General features: G+C 33.7%; 1 protein-coding gene and 1 non-coding gene across 10 annotated transcripts in view; both read right to left on the bottom strand.

The window, feature by feature from the left end:
• WDHD1 (WD repeat and HMG-box DNA binding protein 1) overlaps nucleotides 1–16,099 on the bottom strand; it is an 80,663-nt gene extending 64,564 nt beyond the window's left edge. For 3 of the 9 annotated variants that reach the window (XM_073211219.1, XM_073211221.1, XM_073211216.1), the window contains exons 1-10: nucleotides 15,961–16,099; nucleotides 15,630–15,722; nucleotides 10,687–10,798; nucleotides 7,162–7,313; nucleotides 6,391–6,502; nucleotides 6,178–6,228; nucleotides 5,141–5,236; nucleotides 2,640–2,732; nucleotides 1,512–1,618; nucleotides 1,134–1,290 (exon numbers count right to left, since the gene is read on the bottom strand). In XM_073211219.1, the coding sequence (XP_073067320.1) occupies nucleotides 1,134–1,290; nucleotides 1,512–1,618; nucleotides 2,640–2,732; nucleotides 5,141–5,236; nucleotides 6,178–6,228; nucleotides 6,391–6,502; nucleotides 7,162–7,313; nucleotides 10,687–10,798; nucleotides 15,630–15,706 (957 nt within the window). In that variant the 5' untranslated portion in view covers nucleotides 15,707–15,722; nucleotides 15,961–16,099. Of the gene's footprint in view, nucleotides 1–1,133; nucleotides 1,291–1,511; nucleotides 1,619–2,639; nucleotides 2,733–5,140; nucleotides 5,237–6,177; nucleotides 6,229–6,390; nucleotides 6,503–7,161; nucleotides 7,314–10,198; nucleotides 10,271–10,686; nucleotides 10,799–15,629; nucleotides 15,723–15,888; nucleotides 15,925–15,960 lie in introns of those variants that run through there. The other 6 variants (XM_073211217.1, XM_073211218.1, XM_073211214.1 and 3 more) reach the window with 6 other exon arrangements.
• On the bottom strand, nucleotides 9,901–10,007 carry LOC118972054 (U6 spliceosomal RNA). The gene has a single exon (XR_005060865.1). It is a non-coding gene; the product is annotated as a U6 spliceosomal RNA (small nuclear RNA).
• Nucleotides 16,100–16,101: the final 2 nt, after the last annotated feature.

The following is a 16,101-nucleotide window of genomic DNA, read 5'->3' as shown; positions in this document are numbered from 1 at the left end:
CCTCATATCGAAAATTACCGAGTATCATACTTCTTCTAAGTGGTAAAGATACCTCAAGACAAATGCTGGGCATAAAAGCCACAGGGCATAAATCTGCAAAGAAGTAAAAAGCTAACCTTTTCAAAGAATATTGCTTCTCTCTCACTTACCAACTTTACATTTCCCTGTATGGCCCCGGAAGATGACTGGTTAGCCAGAGACGGGTAAGATTCCTCAAGGGAGGAACAACCTAAGACAGGCACAGTCGCAGGGGGGCCATCAGGAGAGAAATTGGGGATCAACAGAGGTGAGGCTTAGAACCTCATCCCCCCTGTTTTGAGAGAAATCTTCAGTATCCATGGATGTTTTGTTGCCCTTGTCTAACTTGGATTAATACTTAGGCTATAGGCGCAGACCTGATCATCTACATTTGCCCTCTGACAGCACTAAATTATGTTTTCTACCTTTATCTTACATCTACCTACCACTTCAGCATTTTATTAAAAAAATAACAATAATAATAATAAGGGAGAAATGTGGGATTCACATATAAATCAAGTATAAAAATAAAACTAATAATCATATCTGACTTGTTCATAGTTCATGATGCATGATCAAAACCGAAAGTTTCTGTGATATGACTGCCCTTGCACAATGTCACCATGTAAGAACTTATTCACTATGTAAGAACTTGTTCACCATGTAAGAACTTGTTTGTTATGCTTCCGAAGATTGGAGACTGTTGAGAACTAGGCTTGGGGTTGATTAATGACTGTGCATTGAGTCCCCTATACAGAATTTTATTGTTGTTAATAACCATTTGATCAATAAATATGAGAGACGCCCTCTCAAAAAAAAAAATATTTATTCAATTAACAATCCTCAGAACACCAAGATACTAAAAGAACATTTCACAGACATATTCCTTGGAAAGCCAAGGAACATTAATAGGCATAATAGGGAGGGAAAAAAATTTAAGTAAATGTATTTGGGAAATATTAGGTTAAACAAGTTTAAATAGTTTTCTCTTTGATAGGTCATTACTAAGCATCTCATTTAATAACATGAATTATAATTTTCCAAATAAGTGACACAGCTTGTGGTGTCTCCCAAACCAATCTTACCACAGAAAGACTTATAGATATTATCCTTACCATATTACTTACTACCTTACTGCTTGACGTCTTTCCACTGGAGTCACAAACATTCTCCAGGAGCCCTAGATTTCCTTCTGCATCAGTATAAGCTATTCGACCACAAGTAGGATGCCATGCCAGGCCACAAATTGCATAACCTTTCTCATGTCTCACCCTAAAATTAACAAGTGAGTTCTTAAAATGTTGTCAAGAAAAATACACAAACTACACATTTCCCTAGGTAAATTTTAGTTAGAAAAGGTTTAATGACTTTTGACATACTAATAACTGTGTTTGTATTTTGACTATATAATAACTACAAATTTGAAATACAATAAAACAAACAAAAATCTAACAGAAATAAGTGAAAAAGAGACAAGATACATTAAATCATACCTTTCTATGCAATCTTTGGTTTCCACATTCCAAACTATAATTAAACCATTAATACTCCCTGCAGCTAAATATTGCCCACAAGGAGACCAGGTTACAATATTCAGGGCCTATAAAGAAAAACAACTAATAAATAACAATTTTATATAACTTCAAACTAAATACACATTTTTATTACCAAATTCAAATTTTTATAGCCCTTATTTTAGGTAACTTGTAATTAAATCTGGTACACAAATGGCAAGACAGAGTTTATTTTTTAATTTTCTTTTTCAATAATATTCAACAATCACTAGCACCTATTAGTTTGTTTACCATGAGAAAATTATATTGGCACAATTTTAAAAGCAAAATCTAAAAGAATGTTATTATCCTTGAAGGAGAAATAACATCAAACATCCTCTTTGTAGTCACCATCAAGATGAAGGAAACAGGTTAAGTGAAATAAACAGTACTAAGCCGTTGTAGACCCACTGGTCTTGTTTCCTTAACTGTAAAATGGGTATGTATGAGACGAGCAGGAGAGAGGCAGAATACAGACCAACAACCTTTCTTGTTCTAAAATTCCAGACTCTATGATCACGAGTTTCAACGAAACTCAGTTAATAATAAAGGTTAATTATTTTAACCTTTCTAATACTATGCTACTAATACTAGCATATTCTAATACTATGCTAGGTTAAATTTGACTTGTTATAAATTAAAAGATTTTTCTTATCAAATTTCACAAAGGAGAAAGTTCGAATAGGATCTAGCAAAGACTTATCTACTGTCCAGTTATGGGCTAAATGAGAAATGCTGAGGAGTGGAAGGTGGACACTCACACTCCACCATTCTAGAGTTGTTCTCCATTTTCAATAATATTTAACTGCAACTACATTTAGGCAAAGTATGAATCATACATTACCATCAGCCTACTGACAGTGTCACTTATAAAACTCACCTTAGAGAAAAGGCAAATCATGAATCTGTGGCATCTGACTACACTGATGGACAGTGACTGCACTGGGTATGGGTGGGGACTTGAAAATATGGGTAAATGCAGTAACCACATTGTTCTTTCATAGGAAACCTTCGAAAGAGTGTATATCAATAATACCTTAGTAAAAAATTAAAGGAAAAAAAACTCACCTGAGAGATAAAATTGTCTGAAAGATCAAATTGATTATTCCACGTTTCTCTTCTATATAGTTTAACAGATTTTTCTACAGGAACTGCAAGTAACTATTAGGAAAGAAAAATGATTTAAACAAAAGTTTGCATTAAATTAAATTTGAAGAGAAAAAAAGAAAATTCACCTTATTAAGACTTGTAAAACATAAAAGCAAATCTGTATTTTAGTTGGCAACTAACAAAATTCAGAAAATTACTTGAAATTTTGATAAGCAAAGAATGAGTGATGATCACTCTTCCTTGCACTGAAAACCAGGGTACTTGTAGTCACTAGTATTTAAGTACTCTTAAGGAATCTAAGCACTGTGGACCTAATAATTCATCTCATTTGCTGGAAGGAAAGAAATAGAGCCAGAAGAGTTCAAAAGGAAACTTATCTTAAAATTTCTTCCCAAGAAATAGATTACTAGAAAAAGTTAAAATGGTATATTCCTTCCATGTTTATAAAAAAAGAGAAAATATATTAGTTATGAACAGTAAAATTGTTTTTATTAATCTTTAATTAGGTTAGTTTCATAATCAACAAAAAATACATTACTAGATTCCCCAAAGGTCACTTTAATGCAGAATAGTCTTAAAATTAACATGACAAAAAAAGGTATATACTGAAAAGAAACTGCCCCAGTCCTTAAATTCTACTTCTACTTCCCAAAGAGAAATATGAACATAGTCTATTAAAGAACACATAGGTACATATTTACAAATACACACACACATAACAGTAGCATTCTATCTGTATCTTCTGCTCTATAGCTTGATACTTTTTACTTTACAATGTATCTGAAGATCACTCCATGTGTGAGGACACACAGATATACCTCAGACTAACAGCTGTAGAGTATTTCACTTTCAGGAATGCCAAAGTTTATTTAAGCAGTTCCCTATTAATGAATATTTAAGGACGTTCCTAATCTTTTGCTACTGTGAATAATGACGCAACATTTTCATTATATATACTCTGTAATGCATATGTATGGCTATGCTAATGGAAATATGCCTAGAACTACTATTGTTGGTCATTCATTCTGATAGAAACTGCCATACCCTCTTCCCCATAGCATATAATCAAACTTTGATGTTTGACCATCTGATAAATGAAAATTAGACTATCACTACATTGTAATTTGTATTTCTCTTCATATGAAAGGTTGCATGTCTTCATGTTAAAAGTCATCTGTGTATTTTTCCATACACTGTCTACTCATGTCCTTGCCTATCTTCATATTGAGATTGATTTTAAACTCTTTGATTAAGGAAATTAGCTCTGTTGTATTATTTGAAAGTTTTTCTGTTTGTAATTTGACCTTTTACTCTGAAATATTTTTTATCATACAGAAGTATTTTTTGTATTATAAAGTTTATTAATCTTTTCTGAAAAATTTCAGACATATAGAAGAGTTAAAATAATATAGCAAATACCCATACAGAGAATCACCATATGTAGGAAGCCTCCAAGATGGTTCTCAATGATTCTCAGATCCTGGGATTCACGCCTTCCGCCAATACATTTACTAAATCTCCTTTTCTCTACCTTTACAATACATTAAGTTCCCATATATACTCGATCTATTCTGTTTTATAGGTATCTGTCCATTCATTAGTTAGTAGCAAAGTTTTAATTTCAGTAGCGCCCTCCCATATGTTATGTCTATTCGATTAAACTCTGTATCACTTCTTTTTCAAAGAATATGGACTTCAGAATCAAGTACACTGGTCTGCCCAAACATCTTACAGATATTTTTATTTGAATGTTCTCAAAACTATGTTTTTAGGGAAAAACTGACATCTTTCTACCAAACACTCCTTTTTAAGAATGGCATATATTTTTCTATTTAAGTCTCCTCTTGGTATCATGTTAAAATTTTCTTTATATACCTCTTCTACCTTTTTTAGAAGTTTATCCCTAGTTATTTTCTCTCTTTTGATTTCACAGTAAGTACATTATTTTCTCCCGCTATATTTTCCAAGTGGATAGTTTGTATATAGCATTGTTGGTTTTATATAATTTTGCTTCCAAATACTTTACTGAATGTTGTTATTAGTAGTATTTTTCCCCATTTGATATTCTTGGGATTTCCTTCTATATAATCATTGCATTTGCAAATAGTGAGCATTCTCCTTGCTTTCAAACTTCTCCTAACTTTATACTTTCTAACTGTATCACCTAGTACCTCCAAAATGTTAAACACCAGTAGTAAGAATGGACCTAGCAAGACTGTTTCCAGAGTTGTTCCAGTAAACATGAATGTAAAGAAGAATATAAAATTATTTCATTTATACAGACTGTACTCTTCAAAAAACATTTAAACAGTACAAATGTTCCTTAAAACATTTCAATATTACTTGGTTTGGGGCTTGAAAACTTATAATCTAAATGAAATTGTTACAACTTATTTTTATATTCAAAGTTGACAAGGACTGGAACAAATATTAAAGGTTGAAAAATACAAGTCACTTACCTTCCCACTTTTTGGCTGCCAAGCAAGTCTGCAGATTGATTTTGCATTTATCACATCATTGCATTTTTGCAGCAGTGGCCAACTAATAGCACATACCTGATTTTTAAAAAAAGAAAACTAATTTATTTTTTATGAAAATTCTCTCAAAAAACATATGCAGAACTGAACACATTTAATAGATGCTTTCTTCAAATTGATACATAGCTCTAAATAAAAGCAACTTAATTCACTTTAATTATAGTAATATTTGATTTACCTAAATTACTTAAAGTCCTTCAGAGGTATAAAGAGCATTAAGTCTTAAATAATTAAATTAAGTAAGAATATTTCTTACATAGAGTAAGCAAACAATATACTCACTGGAGAAACATTAACATACACAGAAAATATTAAATACATTAAAATCTTAAAGTGTCTACAAAAATAACCTACTTTAAAATGTTAGGGTGTCAAAGTCAATCCTTCTAAATAGTTCAAACATGAGGGGAAGGAACTGAGACTACTGATGCATATCTGTGGGGGATACTTTTCTCATCAGCCACATCATCTCTAGAACTGCCAAGACTTCTCTGATTGCCTAGAACAATTAACTGTTCCCCATGCCAGTCCAGAAAGCACTTTCTTCATACCTCCTTTAAAACTTTTATCAGGCTGGTTAGAATAAGTTGTTTATGTGACTCTCCAAATGTGTGGCCCATGCCTTATGGTATTTTTGTATCCCCAACATCTAGGACCCAACACATGGTAATTAGTTTGTAAATATATAATGATTGAATTTCCCCTCATGATTTGCAAAACCTAAAAATGAAATATAAATCCATAATTTCCCTTGTGATTGGGTATAAAAGTAGTCAGTCTTAAAATTATTTATTATGTTTTAGACTATTATTGAATTTGGTCACAAAAACAGTATTTAATGCTATTCAAAATAAACTATCAAGAAAAAGAACTTACTAATTTGGCCCAATAATACAATATGTAACAGCCATTAATGACAAAAGGAGCAAAAAGTTTTAAATCCAAGTTGATGAGTTTACCTGATCTGAAATTTGCCATACTTTGACAGATCCATCACAACTAGCTGATGCCTGCAGGAATAAAATAGACTTCTCTATAGTTACAGCCATGTAACAGTACATGTAAACTGACTCAACTGATAAATCAGAGTCAGAGTCTTTTATCAACTGTGTGAAATTCTCTTACAATTTTAAACATTCAAGAAAAACACAAAAAAAGGGAAAAATGGTTACCAGAAAGACATCCTTAGGATCAAAAGAAAGACTTAAAACAGGGGCATCATGTCCTTGAAGTGTTTTCTGTTGGCTACAATCCATCACATCCACAACTTTGATTAGGAAATCACTATGAAAAATAATAATGTACATCAATAAACACCAATATGAAGGCCTCTCCTAAAAAGCTCTGTCCCAAATATTTCAAAATCACAAGAGTAAATGCCATAATTTCTTTATAGCAACTTGTAAAATTTGGTACCCAAATTTAATTTTAGTTTTGCTCTATGAAGATGCTAAAAACACAAGATTTCCCATTATGTAAAAATGTAAATACTTGCTAAGTGGCTTTCTTAGTTACATCTTAGGCTTCTATTATTTGCTCATCTAATTACAGTCACAACCATTTTTAAAAGTACTACACTATTTACTCCAGCAACTCATCAATTACATTTTTCCTATGACAAATAAGCATCAAGAGAAACAATAAAAATCTTGATTGTATGGTCCAAGTTCTACCTGAAATAATTTTGTAAATTTTGTATCAAACTATCTTTTCCCAATCGTTTCCAGAATCTGCTGAACAGGCTGTCCACAAAGCAATATATCCCAATTCACAAAGAAGCACAAGTTTTTCCTCAAAAATCTTTACTAGAAAAAAGACTTGAGTATAACAATTAAGTTAACAAAAAAAGAGAGGACAAAGTCCTGAAAATGTTACACTGAAACCAAGGAAGGAGGCCATTCTGTTCTAATGTTATTTGCTTTTCTGATATCAAAGAGCCTTACCTAGATCCAGCACCAATTTTTGCACCATCCCCATTAAAGACCACATGGTTTGCATTTGTGGTGAAGCGAGTCAATATACCATCTGGAATTCCTTCAGGGAATGTGTAGACTTGAATAGTGTTGTTAGATACTGCAGTGACCAATTTCCCATTCTAAGGAAAAAAACAAAGAAACATTGGCAAAAAAAAAAATCTAAATAAAGTTGGAAGTCTCTCTATAGTTAAAAAGCGTGTAAAAAACAAAAATCTTTATAAATGCAGTTCATGTCAAGAGAAAAATTATTATTCAATGTACAATTTTCCTGAAATATCCATTAGCAAGAAAAATTTGTTATCTTTAGAAAATTTAACTCCCCCTTCATCAGCCAAACTTTAGCCCGATTCCTCTTTTGTCTTCTGGCAAGAAAAATATTTAAATAGTATTTTTTGATCCCCAAGTGTCATAAAAAAGGAGACCCAAGAGGGCTTTTCAGAAAAAACATAGCTAGTCTCAGCGAGAGAAGAACATATCAGAAAGCATGACCACAATGACCACAATGACCACACTACAGTGTTGCCCTCTTTCCACAATAAAAAAAAAAATCATTAGATGTCTTTTTGGAGTAGGGTAAAGTCTAAATGCATAATCCATAGCTCCTTTTTAATACACTAAACAAACAGAAAGATTCTGGATCTGAACATGATCAGCAGACACCATTGCTTTGCAGAGATTTCAGCTAAAAACCATAAAAGGTCAAGAATCTTCCCAGCACCTTGATTTGCATTCATTCTCCAGAAGGGATTAAATCCCAAAGGACTAAATCATAGTCTACCAACCCCATACATGCTTTGATAAATTATATAGCCAATTTATTAATTTAGATGAAATGATAACTGCCAAAAGAAACTATCAGAAACTAGAAGACAGTTATGGAACAGATTCTCACTCAGAGCCTCCAGGAACTAACCCTGCCAATACTTTGACTTCAGACCTCCTGCCTTCTCAACTGAGAGACAATAATATTCTGTTGTTTGAAGCCACCAACTTTTTAACAATTTGTTGCAGCAGCCCTGGGAAACTACTACAACACTGCTTTTATTTTTTTCTACTTTTATAGTCTTTTTCCTGTACAAAAGCAGTACATACTTATTGCAGAAAAAAAACAACATGAAGTGTACTGAATAAAGACTTCCCCTATTCTTATGAAGTAAATGCCATTAATATTTTGGGGTTAAGTCTTTCTAACTTTTTTCTATACATAGGCAAATTGAAAATGTATGTATACATGTATATATACATTCTTTAATAAACAAGACTGTACTATACAGGATGTTCTGCAATTTACTTTTTCAATTTTTAACTTCTTGTAAACATCTTTTCAGGTAAAGTATATAAGACCCCCCTGCCTTTTTTCTCTGTGGCTGCATAGTATTATGTTATGGAGCTCTACCAAAACTTGTAACATGAATCCTCTATTGAGGGACACTTCAACTGGTTCTAACTGTTCCTATTATGAACAATGATTTTATTAATATCTTTGTCCACATGAACGTAAAACTGTGTAAGTACTTCCATAGGGTAAATAGCCAGAAATGACTGTGCATTCTAATTTTGATAGAGTGCACTCTAACTTTTTTTAGAGTATTACTCTTAGAAAAGTTCCTTGATTATACTTACAGCAACTGTGAAATAATAGAAAATATATATTGGTTGCTGCCCCCAGTTCCTGGCACAGAGCTCCTCAAACTCTAGCAATATGCTAAGTGATAAGAGCACTAGGAGCATGTTTTATTCTAATACATGGTCTATGATCCCGGTTCCTGACACAAAGCTCCTAAATCTATTTCCCAGGTGACAAGAGTATCCTTTATTCTAATGAGGCAACTCTTGGTGGGCTCCTGGATAGTTTCAAGGTAGGGGCAGAAAGATCAAACCATGATTAGAAGCTTGGAACTTTCAGCCCCATCCTCTCCCCATCATCTGGGAAGTAGAGAGGAGCTAAAAATGGAGTTATCTAAATAATCAATCATGCTCATGTGATAAGCCTCTATGAAAACCTCAATAGTGTGGGATTCAAGGAGCTTCTAGGTTGGTGAACACATCCACATACTAGGAGGGTAACACACCCCACACGGGGAAAAAAGACCCTCTCAAACTTTACCCTATGTATTTCTTCATCTGGCCATTCCTCTATATCCACTATCTATCCTTTATCATATAATAAACTGATAAGTATATTTCCCTGAGTTCTGTGAGCTATTCTAGCAAATGACTGAAACCAAGGAGGGGGTCATGCTCTGATTCATAGCGAAGTCTGACAGCAGATGTAGGTAACTTGGGAACCTAATACTTGAAATTGGTATCTGAAGTGTGGGATAAACTGGTGAGACTGAATCCTTTATCTGTGTAGTCTGCATTAACTCCTATTAATATCAGAATCGAACTGTAGGACCCCAAGCTGGTGTCTCAGAGAATAGCTTAGGTGAGAAAACAACCACACACTGTGTCAGAAGTGTCAGAAGTGTAAATGCCACAATAGTATGAGAGTAAAGGAGAAATACAGGAAAAGTGTTTTTCCTTTACAAATACTTGTCCAAGCCCTCACTATTACTGGAATTAGCAATATTTTTCATCCATTACCAATTGTAAAGGAAAAAAATCCAATTGTTTAATTTGCACTTCTTTGCTTATTAGTGAGATTATGCTTGTATTTAATGTATGTTGGTCACTTATATTTTCTCTTCTCAGGATTTTTTTTTTTTAATTATGGAACACTTCATGAATTTGCAAGTCATCCTCAGGCAGAGGCCATGGTAATCTTCTCTGTATCATTCCAATTTTAGTACATGTGGTGCCAAACCAAGCACCTCAGAATATATTTTCCATTACCTATAATTTTTAAAAGAATATCTAACATATCTAAAGACCATCTCACCTACCTTAATGATCCAGAGTTGGAGAAAATATGAGTAATCTAGAACCATTTTTGTTCTACCCAATTATAATACCCTCTACTTAAAATTCATCACAAATAAAAAGCTTAGTGGTTTTTAGATACCTAGTTTTGCAAAGTCTTTCTGAAAACATGTCTCCATTCTCCAAGCAATCCACATCTCATTCCCATATTTACCTTATATAAAATATCAGAAACATAAAATACGTATTATTTTGAAAGTTAGCAAAACATTCCTCTAGTACAATTCCTTTAGTTATCTGAATTAGTAAAGTAAAATACCACTGAGTTTTCTCTCAAAAAAAAGGAACATTTAAATCTCTTTCTTAAAAGAACAAGTGTTAATTTCTTACATATATTTTAATTGGTTCACCATTAATATGCACTAGTCACCTTTAATAAACCCTTCAGATTTTACCTGCAAAAATCTGAGCAAGTTATGGCATTATTATACATTTTTAACATTATTATTTCATAAGAGAAACAAAAAAGTACATCTATATGCAAAATCTCTATAAAAATATTTTTCATCCAAGCATAAAAATCATATGGCAGTATCATCGCATATCAGTTGCCATAACTGTTTTTAATACCTTCAAAGCACATGAATACGCCTTTTCTCCAACATTAATGGACTTAGGATCATCATCATCCAAGTCTTCCCAAATCCTCACATCACCATCACTTCCACAAGTCACAATACAACTGTGAAGGAAACAGTCATTAAAAAGTCACCCAGTTTCAGGCCTATTAGTTTTTTTAGAATGCTACTTTACCTTTTTAAAAATAAAATCAAGGTATTAGCCAGTATATTTTCTCATTTTACATACATAAACCTCAATAACAAGGACTGCTAACCTTCTATTCTGTAAAATAAAAGGTGAATTTAATGTTCTTTATAGTTCCTCCTTGGCATAACTCATTTATTTATTTGTAATAATGTAAGAAAACAAGTGTGTAATATTTGTAACAGCAAGGATCAGTCTACTTTTGCTCATCTGTTTAGTACAAAGCAGTCTCTGATACATAAAAGCATTGATAAATGTTTGTTGAATAAATGGATGTAAGAGCTCAATTATCTGCAGTGACAATTCATATGGTTATCTCTCAAGATAATCTTGTAAATCTCTCATCTTTCAAGTGCTTTTATTAGTTTGGTATGTATCTTATCTAGACACATAAAAAGCAAATAAAATACAAAAATAACAAGGTAAATGGTGAAGACAAGTCACATAAATAACTGTTCAGAAGAAAAAAGTTAATTCCCACTTGGAAATTCAGAAAGGTGGTATTTACACTGGGAAGTCAAAGGACAGAGGACTGGATATGCTGAGACCAGTGAAAGGGGCAGTTCCGCATAGCTCACATGAACCAAAATCTGTAAGTTAGTACAGCACCAGGGAGTTTACCTCCAGGAAATTAAGAAAGAAAATGGAGATTGGGGTCTTCCTATTTAGGATGAACTTAATGCAGAGTAAGGAGCCTGGACTCTCCCTTCTATAGGAAATAAACAGGAGGACCATTAAGTCTATTTACCCAAGACAGTCCTAATATATTCATTAACCTGGTTTAGAATTTGAGCTCAATTTTCCTCTTTAAAACACATTAGTATTATTTGCACCAAAACTGTTTGGGTAGGTTTCACAGACCACTTTGCCCTTCCCCCTTCTGCTACAATGTTGTTTGGCAGCGTAACACATACAATGAATAGAGTTCTCACTTTAACACATGGGCAAATCTCAAAGCCAACCAGTGATAAGCCATCTTCCCCCTTCCAATCCTTTCTTGATGCAGTATAAGTAACACCTCCTTTCAAGGACAAACAGATGTAACTGAAAAAATCAAAGTGAAGTCAGTCACGAGCCCACAAGGAGAATAATTTTTTTCAGTCTCCAATGGTGATGGGAAAAGTATTTCATATTGCCATCACTACCGACTATCTGGTGTATCAGCCAGGTATACCGACATAGATGTAGAAAATTCCAAGTGCCAATTGGTGGTGCCAGTGGGAAATTATAGTGAAATACAGAGGAATTAATGAGAAACACATGCAAGAAATAGAGGTTAAGCAGTCCTTTAAAGAGCTTCTAGAGTATTCTGAGTATTCTTTCCACAGCTTTGTCATTTACTATAGGAATAAAACTACATATTCATTTTATTATTGGCTCTACTTTTTAAATTTTGGGGAAAAAACCCTTTCAGTAGTAATGAACTGAAAAAAAAATCCATCAAATACATGTTTAATAAGAAATCTAATACTAAATTTATTTTCAAGCTGATGATGAAAGTGTAACTTGAACAAAATGTTGAGATTTACCACAGGGGCTGTAGTGGTAACACCAACCAAAGGAAAGTCAGAAGATACACAATTCCTGAAGAAACACTAGCATCTACTTCATAAGTTAATGGTATCTTGAGACTGCCTGAAATCTATGCCTCTGCAGCTGGAAAAAGTGAGTTTGTCTCTTGTCAAGCATGACTTTTCGTAAGAATTCAGTGCTGTGCAATAGAACTTTCTGAGATGATAGTAACGGTCTACACCTGGCTATTAAGCAATTAAAATGTGGCTAGTGCTACTAAGACACTGAATTTTTAATTTAGTTAACTTTAATTAATTTAAATCTAAATAGCCACATGTGGCTAGTGGCTACTATATTGGACTATGCAACATTAAAACAAATGACAGTCATTCTAAATTAATTTTGTTCATTTTTCATTCTAAGTTCCCTATTGCAAGTACGAAAAGTGAAGTGATAGCTATTAATGTTATCTCCATTAATAAAATAACTTTTCAAGCAGTTAATGATACTGGCTTTATATCAATGTCATCAGAGGTCTTAAAGAGAAAATCAGTCAGATTAATTCCAATAATGGTGTAGTTTTCCCTTCAGTTCATTTAAACAGTTCATTAAAAAGTAAAGCTTTTGGAAGTTCATTCTGTGAAAAGTGAAACATCTGACATTATTGGGAATTCTATCTAACTTTCTTTGAAAACTTCAATGCTAAAAATAAAATTCCTACTGCACACTTCGGTAGAGCACAGCACTGTAGTAAAAACATTCTTACTAAATTAAGAAATCTATGAAACACAAATGTATTTGGAATTGGAGTAAATTCAAAATTGTGCTCAAATGAACTGTTAGTGTACCAATCAAAAAGGAACCCACTGTTGTCAAATTTTAGGATAATTTTATTTATACCCAGAATAACTGAACAAAATTTTGGTAACAAACTGATGCTAAACACACTAAAAATACTTTGATTTTGCAGAAGATGCTTTCTCTGCTATCCCAATCAGATTTTTTTATTTGAGCCTTTGAGGAGTGGCTTTATAAAACAAGTGTCCTATAATGATGGTATTATTATTATTATTATTGGAAACAAGTTTTGTAAATCTTAGTTCCATTTTGTTCAAAATCAGTTAGAAATCTTTAATCAAAGCATTCAACTTAAGCTTGTGAAGCTTTTAGTGACAATTAATGAAAACAAAGCTTATGCACCAGAAGACAATGAAATCTATCCCTCCAAAAGCAAAAGAACTGAACAAATTGTACACTGAAAGCTGTAACAGTGAATGATCTAATTTTGAAATTCTGTAAATGCACTCTGGAATAATAATAATTGACTTGTGGGAAGAATCTTTTAATGGAACCCTTCTCTTTAATTGTATAAATTTATGTTCTGTGTCAGAATGAAATGAAATTGAGTAGGCTTACAATTTGTGAAATAAATATTCAAAGGAATTATAAATAGAGAAAACTCTCTTGATGAATTTTGTCTTTCAAAATATTGAAGAACTTACTATTGATAAAGGGTACTCTGAATACAGGTAAAAAGAACCTATAAAAATACTAAGGTAAAATATTTACCCATTTCAATTAAAACAAATTTTTAAAAATTGAGACTATTACATTTAGAATTTACTCTGAGCCTAGAACCTGGAGATTATATTTTTATTGAAAAATGCTATGATCTAAAGAAAAAAATTAATTGAAGATCTCATTTCAAATTTATTAACCATAAAACTCTGAAGACTGCAGACAATTTTACAGAAAAACAAAAATAAGATTGTATTGGAAAAAACATATTTTCAGAACTATATCACCACCACATTAGACATGCCAAAAAAAACTGATTAAAGTACACAAACAGGTACCAAGAATGACTATTCTACTTATGTTAATGTTTAGATTACATGTCTGATGTTTAGAAAATTAATGTAAAGAAAATTTTTTAATGTTTTAATGTCACAAATGTTTTTCAGGAAAAAAGGTTTGAAAGTTTTTAAATAGATGTTATAGATACACCAAACAGAATAATGTATGAATCGATAGTATTTCAAAAACTTGTAATTTTAATTCTTTTGAAATTCTTCTCCCCATTCTCAAGGTGTCTTGGTTTAGATAATAAATTAAGAAATCCACCAAAAATGTATGAGCATAAGGAGTAATTGTATAACGCCTTTGTCCTCTTTACGACGTAACTGCAAGAAGCCAATGATCACCAAGGCAATTCTCACCATCTAGATTCTCCATCCTCGGAATAATGTTCTTGCACTAATCTGATCATCCCTCCCTAACCTTTCACTGGGCCTCAGGAGTCTACCATGGTCCCTAATCAACTTAGCACAGTGTTCCCTCTGCCTGGAACGCCAACACCACCATCCCACTACCACCCCTAGCCATCTCTTGATAGTTCTTAATGCCTTACTCCATCCTCAGCTCTCATCTCAAGAAACACCTCCTCAGAGAAGCCTTCCCTGCCTCCTCAAACTAAATCAACTTCCCCTCACGTATGCTCATCACTGCACATACTACTTAATATTTCTAAGTGTAATTCTTAACATACATTTAATTTGTGCTCAATGTTTGTCAATCTAAAGACCTTAACTTAAGGTCAGTGAAGGAAAAGACTGTGCTTTGTTTGCACCACTGTATCTCTGGCCCGACATGCAAATACTTTCTTAATGAATGAATCAACATAGGAGTGTCAGTGGAAGTCACACAATTGACAGTACTGAATAGGAATGGCATTTAGGAGATAAAAAGGGAACAGAATAACCCTGGGAAAATATCACAATCTAGGAACCAAGTAGAGCAAATCGTAGAAAAAAGCCATTAGAAAGTTAAAAACAACAGTAAAATGTGAACAGCATCATAAAAGCACAGGAAGAATAAATATCAACAAGACATTACTGGGCCACTGAATTTGACAAGTAGGCAGCCAGCGAGCGATCTGACAAAATAACTAATGTGAGACACAGAGAGGAATGAGCAAAGGTAAAAATAGGTGGGGAAACTCGCACATCCTTCCAACTTCTCTGGCTGTAAGATTTTACAGTGGTTAGTTTTTTTGATGTACTAAAATTACATGTTGGTCCGAATCGAACAATAAATATAAAGGAATAAACGTGCCATTCTAGATTTAAACCTTATTTCCATCTGGATGAGTCATTTTAGGATGACGTCTTCTGTGACGTATACGAATAAATTCTAATATTTACACCTGAGACGTTTTGTTTCTCCAAGTACCTTACCTCCCAGAATCATCAAAACAGACATCTGTGTGTCCCTCTGTATGTCCATATCTCATCGGCTTCTGTGTAGCAGGCATCTTTTCTTTTACCTACCTGAAAATATTTTACAAAAGCTAGTATTATTTTAAAGGTGAGGAAAGCCGAGGTCTGAAGGGGAAGAAGGTCGGTCCGTTTCCTCCCGCGCACCCTCTAGGCAGCCATTCCCCAACTCGAGTGCCACAAATAAGATAAAAAGAGATAAAATAAGGGTCTGTCGTACAACACGCCGTTAACAGGACACGCTTCTCCTCGGTGGGCGGCACCGACACGTGGAGCGGGTGTTGGGACTCACCCACTTGCCAAGCCTCCGCAACCGAGCAAAGGCGAAGAGCTAGCGCCGACCCAGCCCGCTTCCCGCGCTCTCGCGTGCTGCCACACTGCGCATTCGCAGGTTGGCCCACGCCCAGCGTAGGGCCCGATCGAAGTCGCCGAA

This window comes from Manis javanica, chromosome 8 (assembly GCF_040802235.1).
Source record: "Manis javanica isolate MJ-LG chromosome 8, MJ_LKY, whole genome shotgun sequence".
NCBI lineage: Eukaryota > Metazoa > Chordata > Mammalia > Pholidota > Manidae > Manis > Manis javanica.
The sequence above is the reverse complement of the archived record's forward strand: the minus strand, read 5'-3'. Positions and strand labels throughout refer to the sequence as shown.